Below are 12,147 nucleotides of genomic sequence, written 5' to 3' on the forward strand. Positions count from 1 at the left end.
CAGGATGTTCTAGCCCTGGTAGGGTTAGCTTTATATACAGATGCAATTCAGGGTCCTTTCTGAGTACATGATGTTAGTCAATCGTTAAAAAGAGAGCTACGTGTATGGGCAGCACTCTTGCAAGGCACAACTGCAAAAAATGAGGGTAAAATCTCAAGCTTCAAATCAGTTGATTTGATGCAGTGGGGCTGTGAGCCTTACAGCAGAGCTACGAATAAACATCAGTAACAGGGTAGAAATACATTTGGCTGCTTGCTAGTGAGAAGGAAATATCCTTCGTAACTAGACAATTTTGTTAAATTGCTCAGCTTTATAATGCAGCAGTTTGTTTTCAACTAAAGAGAACACAAGGGACACAAAAATTTGTTTCTGTTTTGAACTTTTCTCATTTTTTTTCTCTATCTTAGATCCCCACAGCAGAGTATGCTTGATACCAAAGAGTCAAGATGAACCTGTTAGCAGTACCTACATTAATGCCAACTACATTAGGGTGAGTAAGTGCATTGGTTGCATTTATAATCATTTGTAATAATAATAGATGGTATTAATACTTTTACTGTCCAGTTACGATTATGCAGAAGCTTTCACCACAGAACTAAAGTGATTTTTGTTTTCGTTAGTTCAATGATAATTTAGTGATTCCTCATTAAATTATATCTGTTGTACGTACATTTTGAGGTTTAATCACAGCCAATAGACTTTCCTTTTAAATGTCATCAAATTTAATTTACCAGATTCAGAAACTGGGAACGAAAATAACAAGAAAACATAATTCAAAAAAGAAGGGGCCTTAGAACATAGGAATTGCTAGACGAGAAAATGAGCATGGTCCATCTAGTTCGCCTTCTACCATCCTGGTAGTCACATGGTAAAACAATAAGGGAGTTGCTGACTAATCATAGCAATCAATCGCTTATCAATTAGTCGACATCCGACGCAGACATGAGGCGAGGAAAACCCAGGGTTTTGGGAACAGGTCCAAAGTCATCTGGTCCTCCCAAGCATGCTACACTGACCATATTTCATGTCTCTCATACTGTATCTAAAACAATTATTTTCTGAAAGAAATTACCTCATTTGCACTTGAATGAATCATTGGTAACTGCTTCCACCATCTCCCTGTTCCATAGATAGGCCACTCTCTCACCGAGTACTGTTTCCACAGATTAGTTTTAAATTTACAGCCCTTTCAAGCTGTGTCCTCTGGTTCTACGAATCTGGACAAGGTGAAACAGCTTGTCATGGTCCATGTTATTTAGTGACTTTAGAATCCTAAAAACAGCCATCATATCATCTCTCAACCTTCACTTTACCAGTGAAAACATATCCAATTTACATAATTATTTTGCATAATCTGAATCCCTCAACCACCTCAATCATTATGGTTGCCCCCTTCTGTATTCTCTCAATAGCTGCAGCATCCTTTTTTCCTGCGACGGCCGGAACTGTACACAGTATTATGTGTGGCCCGCCAATGATTTATAAAGTGCAGGATTACCCCACTATTGGCTCACTATTAACCTTTTAATACATTCCATGTTCTGTTACCATCTATTAATTCAACCCAAAGTGATCCTGTGTCTGCCTTTCCCTTTTTTATATCCTCTCTCACTTACGCCTCAATACTGGGGTTTATATGTACTACCAATTCATCCTCCTTTTCTCCCGATACCGTCCCTTCTAAACAATTATCTCCTTTCAGATATGTATCCCATTGCTGGGAATCATTCCATCATGTCTCTGTGATGTCCAATCTACCAACCCCTACAAGACCTTCTAAATCACAACTTATTTGTCAGAGTGCTTGTATTAATGTTACCTTTCCCAGTTGCTTTATTGACATTTTGACTTTGCTTTTTCCCCGCCATTTGACTTGGACTTGTGAAACTTTGATTTGTGTTTTAACTGTTACACCTTAAGGTTTGCTTCCATCAGTGCAGAGCTCCATCTTGTCAACACCCTCACATCTAGTTTAAACACTCTCACCCAATTCTATTTATCCCGCCTGTTAGTACCTCTATTCCCCCCCCCCCACCCCTCTTTTTGTTTAGGAGGAGCCCAACCGGTGTGTATAAGGTCCCGCTATTGCAAAAGGTGTCCCACTGTTTGAGGAACGGAAACCCTGATACCCTACACCAAAGCCTTAGCCACATGTTGGTCTGCCTCATTACCATCCATTGCTCTTCCCTAGCATGACGCACGGGGCCACTCCATTACCAGCTCACACCGCTGTGCTCCCCGCTTTAAACACGATTGTATAAAAGAAACGGGGAACAAACAAACTAATCTTGTTTTCAGCAAATGTCAGAAAGATGGTAATTAGTTCAGTTAACTGTCAGTCAGTAGGATAGTTCATTAAAGTTAGTTCTTTGTCCAATAAATGGTCAAATTGTCAACAGTTTAAGCTCAAGCCAGCTAATTCAGTCCATTGAACATTAACAGGAATGCAACACTAATTCGAATTTCTATCCATAACAAAGATTAGGCAAGGCTTTATAATATTTTAGTATACTAGCTATGACACAATAAACGTTTACGCCATCTTTTGAGAGTTTCCACAGCTTCTCCACCAAAGTTAGAGCTGGTGATCAGGACAACCACCATGGAAATTCAACCCTGTTGCTTTTTTAAGCAAATGTATTTCTTCAAATCTGTTTAAAAAAAATACCTTTTACAATAGCAAAAATATTTGTCAGGAATCTCAGGAATAAATAGCTCCTCTACCAGAGATTTCAGTATTCAATCAGGACATACACTTGGAGATTATCACTTTAATAGAGATTTTTGTGCTAATTTGAAGGTCAATATTGTGTCGCTATGTGCTACTTTAGGTTAGAAATGTGCAGTAGAGTCAGATTTCCAATCTTTGAGTGAAAGTTGATCAGGAGTTTTCTTGTCTATAATTATCAAAGTCAGCTTGCCAGCAGTTACAGTGTGAAGTGATGCTACAAGTATTGATATTGGACCAGAGTACCGCCTTTGAAATGGCAGCAAGTTTGGGATTTCCGCATGTGCTTGCAAACTGTCAAGTTACGACTTAAGGATACCTCCTGACAAATGCAAGTCAATTTAAAAGCCAAACGAGGCTGAATATGGAAGCATTTCAGGATTTTGTCCATGAAAAGTATTTACTGTCCATGAAATGTTCAGAGGAAGCGGTTGCTACATAGATGCAAAAAAATAATAATTTTATCAATGTGGAAAAAGCTTAAAAAACATCCGTACAGAAAGTGGAGGAAAGGAAAATAGCAAACTAGAGCCTTCCGGGATTTAATCTGCATAAACATCTATGTTGTAAATAATGAGAGACCTCTTCTGTTTGCTGATTGGACCACTAGCCCACGTGATCCCAGGTACGCTTCTGCACACACTGCACCCCTGGGATCCGTGGGCCTCCATGCTGCCCTCTACCACACAGCATCTGACAGCAAGTTCCCGAAGGAGGAACCCCGTCAGGTAAGTGCGAGCTCCTTTCAGATGCAAACGGCATGATCCATAGTTATGCCGCCGACCTCAAAACCCAGGTCATGTTTAACATTTAACATCTTTGGGAACATCTGTCTGATTTATAGCTGTTCAGAAATTGCTTTCATTAGGGCAATAGTATGAGAGAAACATTGCTGACTTACTGGACACGTTAATTCTTGCTGCCTCTAGTTAAAGTGCAAAAGTGATTCACTCAGCAATGAGTTACAAACTGCATTTTCTTTTGAATAACCAAGTCGCGCATTTGTACTGAAAGACTGGCATCTTCTTCTTCTGTCATTCAGGGTTATGGTGGTCAGCAGAGGGCCTATATTGCAACTCAGGGCCCTATGATCAATACAGTGAATGACTTCTGGCGGATGATTTGGCAAGAGGATTGTCCTGTGATTGTTATGATAACCAAGCTGAAAGAAAAAAATGAGGTAAGATCCAGAGTTATATCATTGTGAGAGACATGTTGCAAAAAATGTGGCATTGCAAACAAAGGACCTGCACCGAAAATTGCAGCAACTACATATATATATTTTGTATTTATTCATTCAGAGAATGTGGGCGTCGCTGTGAAGGCCGGCATTTATTCCCCATTCCTATTGCTCTTGAGAAGGTGGTGGTGAGCCACCTTTTTGAACTGCTGCAGATTGTGGTGAAGGTGCCCCCACAATGCTGACTTTGTCATTGCAGTTTGGTACAACGGAGTGGCTTGCTGGGCCATTTCAGAGAGCAGTTACAAGTCAACCACATTGCTGTGGGTCTAGAGTCACATATAGGCCAGACCGGGTAAGCCTAAAGGACATTGTCAATCCCTGATACTAGCTTTTTAATTCCAGATTTATTTAACTGAATTTATAAATCACCCAGCTGCCCTGGTGGGATTTGAACTCTTGTCTCCAGATCATTAATCTAGGCCTCTGAATTAGTCCAGTTACATAACCACCATATGTATATAACAATCTTTAAATGATCTGAAGTATCCTCACTGAGGAACTGCAGTACCATTTTATCCCAGAAGTGAAGAATGCAGCAGTAATGGGGATAAAGCAAGTTATGAAGATCTTCCTCAAGAGCGGGATTACAAAAAGGGATTTCACTGTTCTATTTCTAACACTATTGTTTTAAAAAATGCACACCATAAAAATGAGTCTACCATGACATCAATAGGACTGCGATGCAATTTTCTAGTTTCAGTGGGACAACTGGAGACCATTCCAAAAATGAGTCAGGTAGGAATATTAGCAATCTTTTTTGGGCCAGGAGCAGCGTTAATGCTTCCCTGCCTCCCCCCCCCCGCCCCCCCACCCGAAAACAAACCCCTCCAGTCCAATGCCCAACATTTCACAGCCCTCCCCCGGGTTCGCCTCCATCCCATCCCAAATGCATGGGCAGCTCACCACGAATGTGGTAATGAGGCCCGAACATCAAAATGGTTCAGGCTTCCGAGCGTTTCCATTCGTCGGACTCATCAAAATCATCCCCAATATATCCTAACAACAACAACTTGCATTTGTATAGCGCCTTTTACGTAGTAAAACATCCCAAGATGCTTCACAGGAGCATTATCAAACACCAAGCTACATGAGGAGATACTAATACAGGTGATTTGGTCAAAGAGGTAGGTTTTAAGGAGTATCTTAAAAGGAGGCAAGAGAGTTGGAGAGGTTTAGGCAGGGAATTCCAGAGATCAGGGCCTAGGCAGCTGAAGGCACAGCCGCCAATGGTGGAGCAAGTAAAATCGGGGATGCACAAGAGGCCAGAATTGGAGGAGCGCAGAGATCGCGGAGGTTTGTAGGATTGGAGGAGATTACAGAGATAGGGAGAGGCGAGGCCATAGAGAGATTTGAAAACAAGGATGAGAATTTTAAAATTGAGGCGTTGCAGGACCGGGAGCCAATGTCGGTCAGCGAGTACTGTGGTGATGGGTGAGCGGGACTTGGCGCGAGTTAAGGTATGGACAGCAGAGCTTTGGATGAGTTAAAGTTTATGGAGAGTGAAAGATGGGAGGACAGCCAGGAGTGCGTGGGAACAGTTAATTCTAGAGGTCACAAAGGCATGGATGAGGGTTTCAGGAGCAGATGAGCAGGAAGAGAAGCCATTGCAGGTGATTCTCTGGCTACAACTTGATAAATAAGAATAGTAACAGCTGTGGGCAGCCCGATTTGGCTGGATAACAGAGGAGAGGCATTGGAAGAGGATAGTGTGGCCAACCGTGTCAAAGGCTGCAGACAGTTGAGGAGGATAATGAGGGATAGCTTACCACGTTCACAGCTACATAGGATGTTATTTGTTACTTTTAAGTGCCGTTTAAGTGCTGTGGCAGCACCCAATTGGAGGGCTTCAAATATGGAGTTCCGGGAAAGATGGGCGCAACTTTGGGAGGCGACAGCACATTCAAGGACTTTGGAGAGAAAAGCGAGGTTGGAGATGAGGTGGTAGTTTGCAAGGACAGAGGGGAGAAGGGTGTTTTTATTGATGTGGGGGTGATGAAGGAAGATTTGAAGGAGAGGCGGACAGTACCTGAGGAGAGAGAACCATTAAAAATATCAGCTAAAATCGGGGCCAGGAGGGGAATTAAGGTGGGCAGCAGTTTGGTGGGCATAGGGTCAAGGGAGCAGGAGGTTGGCCTCCTGGACAAGATGAGCTCGAAGCGGGCATGAGAGGAGATGGGAGAGAAATTAGAGAAAGATGCAGGTTGCGGGCTAGGGAAAGGGAGAACTTTGGTGGGCTAGGGGAAAGGAGTGAAACAGCTGAGGCAGCTGAAAGGATGGTCTCAATCTTAGTGACAAAGACGTCCATGAACTCCTCGCACTTGTTGTTGGAAGTGAGATCTCCCATTGTGTAATTTGGTACGTGGAGCATGTTTTTATATCGAGTACTGTCATTTCCCTCAAAAAAATCCCAACAGTCTTTCACATACAGTGATTTGTTTTAAAGTACAGTGACAGTTATGTGAGCAAATCTGTTTCCACAGATATCACTGCTGTGTTTCTCACTAAGGTTTTGCAGTTATCTTCGGAGAGCTTTGCTATCTGTCAGGGAGGGTGGGGAACTAGGATCTTACAGACATGGACTTGGGCCCTGAGGGTGAGATCAAACTGGTTTCAGTGGTGCTACTTGTTCAAAGCTTTCTGTGCAGTGAATACTTGGAGTTTAGGTCAGACCTTGCTATTATACCTCATATGGCCACATTGGAGGTGCCCAGCATGTAGGTCTGCATTAAGAGTTTTGGCTCCTTCAGAGGAAATAGACTGTGTGCGCCACCCTCCCTCCCAAGGCTGGATTACAGACATTCCAAGAAAAGAAATGACAGTCATGCACAGCCGACGCACAACTTTTTATATCTTTCTGTCTGATAAGGAAAAGTTTTGTCTGCAGTGTACGTCATGTCTGAAATGTCTCTCATGAATGTCAGTCGCTTTTCCTCGTATTAGCTATTTCACAAACCATATTATAGAAAATCGTTCTCCCCCAAAAATTCTTCCCAACCAGATCCCTCCAAATAAAATTCTGCACCATCACATTGTAGGAAAAAAACATTTTCTCTGAGATACAGCCGCCATATCAATTCCTCATCTACTTCACTCTATTCTTGGAAAGATCTAGCACAGAATAAAGGCTGAGAATCATCATTTATTGGGTAATGTAATTGTGGAGGCAGTTTGTATCAGCTAGTCCATTGTTTCCTATTCTACATAAGTCCGGAAATATCATCCTGTCATTTTCAAATGTCATAAGACATTTTCTTCCAGTTCATGCTTACGTTGCTATTTAGTGGTAGCACATGAGTAATTGTACTTTAAATTCTGGTTCATTTTGTTGACATCACAAGTACAATGAAAACTAGTCACACAAACAGCTTGCATTTGGTAGTAGGACAATATATAAGAACATAAGAATTAGGAACAGGAGTAGGCTATCTAGCCCCTCGAGCCTGCTCCGCCACCCAACAAGATCATGGCTGATCCGGCCGTGGACTCAGCTCCACTTACCCGCCCGCTCCCCGTAACCCTTAATTCCGTCAATATCGTCTCTCACAACTGCCCTGATATCATCCTTTATTAACAGAGCTACCCCACCTCCCTTCCCTTCTTGTCTATCTTTCTGAATTGTCAGATACCCCTGTATGTTTAATTCCCAGTCTTGGCCACCCTGCAACCACGTTTCTGTAATGGCCACCAAATCATACCCATTTGTAACGATTTGTGCCGTCAACTCATTTACTTTATTTCAAATGCTGCGTGCGTTTAGGTAGAGTGTTTTAATACTAGTTTTTAAACCATGATTTTTAGTTTTGACCCCTCCTGCAGCCCCTTTATATTCATACATATTGTCCCTTCCTATCACCTTGTGGTTTACACTTACCCCAGTGCTACTCTGCTCTGTTGCCTCCTGCCTTTTGCATTCTTTCTTAGGGTTCTGTTCATCTGAGCTCTCACCCACTCTAACTAGCTCAGAGCCCTCTCCTGGGTTCCCATCCCCCTGCCAAGCTAGTTTAAAGCCCTCCCAACCGTACTATCAAAACTGTATGGTTTCAGACCTCTGTCATCATTGTCCAAATAGTGGCCACCAATCGCCTTCCCTGCCTCTTCCTGGAGTCTCCTGCCACATTCCACGTGGCGTCCCCAGGAAGCAGTGGTAACTTGGGCAGAAGGAAGGAAAATCTGGTGGAAGCCGATGGTCCTGTTCTCATGCCGCCATTTGCATGTGGAAGGAATGGCCAGCAGCGGTCCCGGTGGGGGTGGGGTGAAGTGGCGGAATGCATCTCCGCCTGAACTTTCTGCATTCACTGCCGTGGTCCTGGCTGATTTTGGGAGGCAATGCGGAGGAGAATTCCCCTTCTCATGTTCCTTGGAAAAATATAATCTAGTGTGACAGTAAGAAGGAAGGAAGAACTTGCATTTGCCTTTCATGTTTTCAAGGTGTCCCAGAGCACTTCACAGCCAATGAATTACTTTTGTAGGCACTGTTGTTATGTAGGCAAATGCAGCCAAATTTGCGCTCGGCAAGGTCCAACATACAGCAATGAGATACATGACCAGCTAATCTAGTTTAGTGATGCTGGCTGAGATATATATGTTGGTCAGGAGAACTCTCCTGCTCATCTTCAAATAATGCCATGGGATCTTTTACACCACCGAAACAAGCTGACAGGTCTGATCCAAAAGACGGCTCTTCCAACAATTATGCAATCCCTCAGTATGAACTGAAGTATTATCGTAGGTTATGTGCTCAAGGACTGGAGGGGAACTTTAACCCATGATGTTCTGACTGAGTGGTCTGAGTGCTGCCACTGAGCCAAGCTGACACAATTTTAAAAATTACAGCTAGGCTTTAACAAGCAGAACAAAAGGACTAGCTTTACGTTATATTTTAGGGACCTTCCAAAATTTTCATTATGTTGAAAAGAATTCAGCGTTTTCATTTGCTATTTTTAAAAATAATCAACGTAATTTTTTTTTGTAAACATTTCATTGGAAAAGGGACAGAGTTCAAATATTCTCGTTCACTCTAGTGATAAAAATTGATTTGTAGATGGCCCCTTACTTCAGTTTGAGGGGGGTTTGCCTGCTACTACATTGTGTTAATCTGATATCCTGTAGGTTGACATTTATGGAGTTTGTTTTGCCGTAATATTCAGGAGAGACACCACACCCCCCAAAAAATCTGTATGGAAAAGCAGATAATAAGTTCAAAAGTTAGGAGTGAGCAAATACAGAACAGAAAACTTGGAAGGCCCAGCAGAACAAAGTCAGAAATGAGCTTTGTTGGCCCTCGACCCAGATTATCATTGTGCTTTTTCCCATACCAAAATGAAAATGTGTTAATGAGCTAGAGGAGGGAACATTTTGTTTGGATTTTCCTAAATTGGGATTGTGATCTAGATTTGCTTTATATTTGGTGGGAAAATGTGTTCATTCCTGATAGTAATGTAACTATATAATGAGACAACAGTAAATACTTGTATCTACAGAGCACCTTTAGCATAGAAACATCCAAGGCACTTCACAGAGGTGTAAGCAAACATGGACACCAAGCCAAGGTCAAAGAGGTGTACTTTAAGGAAGGTCATAAAGGAGGAGAGTGAGGTGAAGATGCAGAGGGGTTTAGGGGAAGAATTCCAGAGCATGGGGTCACAGGCGGCTGACGGCATGGCTGCTAAAAGTGGGCTGAAGGGAAAAGGTGATGCACAAAGGGCTGGAGTCAGAGGAACAGGGGTTTTGGGGGCGGTGGGGGAAGGTTGTAATGCTGGAGGAAGTTACGGAGGAGTAAGGCCATGGAGGGATTTAAACACAAAGATGAGATTTGGAAATTTGAGCTGTTTGCACACAACAAAGTCCCACAACCTGTAATGAGATGAACAACTGGTTAATCTGGTGGTAATTAAGAGCTGAATGTTGCCCAAGACACTGGGAGAACTCACCTCCTCTTCATTGAAAAGGTGCCATGGGATCATTTACATCATAAGAACATACGGAACATAAAAAATAGGAACAGCAGTAGGCCATTCGACACCTCGAGCCTGCTCCGCCATTCAATTAGATCATGGCTGATCTTCTAGCTCAACTCCACTTTCCTGCACTATCCCCATATCCCTTGGCTCCCTTAATATCCAAAAACATCCATCTGAACAGGTGCACAAGGCCTCATTGTTTGGGTGCAATGTTAAGATGGTGCCTTTAACTGTGCGGCACTCCCTCAGTTCTGCCCTGAAGTATCAGTCTCAATTATATGCTCAAGGCCTGTAGTGGAACTTTAATCCATAATTTGTTTGATTTAGAGGCTAGAGTGTTCTCACTGAGCCACGCTGATTTAAAGTAAGGTATTCCCCGAAGTAAACTCTTTTAACAATGCATTTTAGATTGGACAGATTTGAAGAATTATAAATAGCTCATTAAGGCTTAGCTAACATTGTATGAGACAATAAGTAGGATATGCTTGTATGAATAGGTTTAGCACATTGTCCGCCCAGTTTTGAATGTTGATAATTTAGTTGGTACAGGATCAAGAAAAACACCCTTGAGATAGCTAAAAGCTTTAGTGACCAACATAGCTCCTTTATCTCTGTGTCTCAGAAGGAGTTGACTTGCTTAATGATCTACAGTTAACAGTGATGGATTTGGTCAGTACTTTTGACATTATTAACAATAGAATAAAATCACAATCAGAGGGAGGAGCATGAACCATTCACTTTGATTCCTGAGCTGATAAAACAAATATGCCACACAATGAATATATGCTGTTCATTGAGTGAAATTTCAGAAGATACTGAACACTACTCTGCACTGGTAAGGTGAGAGACATGGGAAACGCAGGACTTGCATGACTATTGGGGAAGCACTCATCTGATGGGCTATTCCCAGGACAGGTATAATCTGTGCTTCTATATAACTCCAGTGCATTTTAATGCTACTTTAACCTTAATAAGTTCATGCCTTTGAGCGTGAGATGTACAAATACTTCAGGATTGATTTTACCTTGTGCTTGGTAGATGAAGACAGGGTCGATCTATGGTTCAGCTGTCAATTCATTGAGTCTGAGATATGTTTAGGCTGCACTGGTTCAAACAATCTGTTTTTGATATGATGTGACAAAGTGATTTATCCAGCACACTATTCCTGTCAAAGTGTTTTTATTATTTAAAAATGTGAACGGAAGGAATAATTCACTCTCACCTCTGTCCTGTGACACTTCTATGTTTCAAGCAGAAATTCCTCTCGCTACCTGCTAACAGAACTGTGTAGTTCTCTTATTTCGAGCTGCATGTTTAATTTTAATGTCTATGTGCTTCATCAAAATTCTTGCATCAGGTACAGTTATCTTTACCCTTCTAGTGGGCTGTTGTGCTTTTGCATAATCTCTTAGCACAGTGCTATGTTCTGCAGGTTGTGCAATCACTTTGAATTGTTATTTCTGTTCTTTTACTACTGACACTTACACACTTTTTCTAAAATTTCTGTCAAGTTGCAAGTGGTTTACATGTACAATCAAATGTGGGTGTATGTTGGAGAAGGAGCTCATTGTGTGTTTTGGAGAACAAGCCCAGGTGTTCCTCTGGGTGTACTATTTCAATGCAAACATTTTTGTATCCTGTTAAGACGTCAAAGAAAAAGCGAACCAGTATTCAGAATGGCAGGCAGTGACTAGTGGGGTACCGCAAGGTTCAGTGCTGGGACCCCAGCTATTTACAATATACAGTAATGATTTAGACAAAGGAATTGAATGTAGCGTCATCTCCAAGTTTGCAGATGACGCTAAGCTGGGTGGCTGTGTGAGCTGTGAGGAGGATGCTAAGAGGCTGCAGGGTGACTTGGACAGGTTAGGTGAGTGAGCAACTGCATGGCAGATGCAATATAATGTGGATAAATGTGAGGTTATCCACTTTGGTGGCAAAAACAGGAAGGCAGAATATTATCTGAATGGCGACAGATTAGGAAAAGGGGAGGTGCAACGAGACCTGGGTGTCATGGTACATCAGTCATTGAAAGTTGGCATACAGGTATAGCAGGTGGTGAAGAAGGCAAATGGCATGTTGGCCTTCATAGCGAGAGGATTTGAGTATAGGAGCAGGGAGGTCTTACTGCAGTTGTACAGGGCCTCCTTGGTGAGGCCACACCTGGAATTTGTGTACAGTTTTGGTCTCCTAATCTGTGGAAGGACATTCTTGCT

General features: G+C 42.3%; 1 protein-coding gene across 1 annotated transcript in view; it reads left to right on the forward strand.

Moving 5' to 3' along the window:
* The window catches only part of LOC139281424 (receptor-type tyrosine-protein phosphatase R-like), a 265,446-nt gene that overhangs the window by 211,749 nt on the left and 41,550 nt on the right, over positions 1-12,147 (forward strand). Inside the window, exons 9-10 of the mRNA XM_070901587.1 lie at positions 408-490; positions 3,771-3,908. Of these exons, the coding sequence (XP_070757688.1) occupies positions 408-490; positions 3,771-3,908 (221 nt within the window). The remainder of the gene's footprint in view (positions 1-407; positions 491-3,770; positions 3,909-12,147) is intronic.

Source organism: Pristiophorus japonicus, chromosome 15 (genome assembly GCF_044704955.1).
Source record: "Pristiophorus japonicus isolate sPriJap1 chromosome 15, sPriJap1.hap1, whole genome shotgun sequence".
In the NCBI taxonomy this organism is placed as follows: Eukaryota; Metazoa; Chordata; class Chondrichthyes; family Pristiophoridae; genus Pristiophorus; species Pristiophorus japonicus.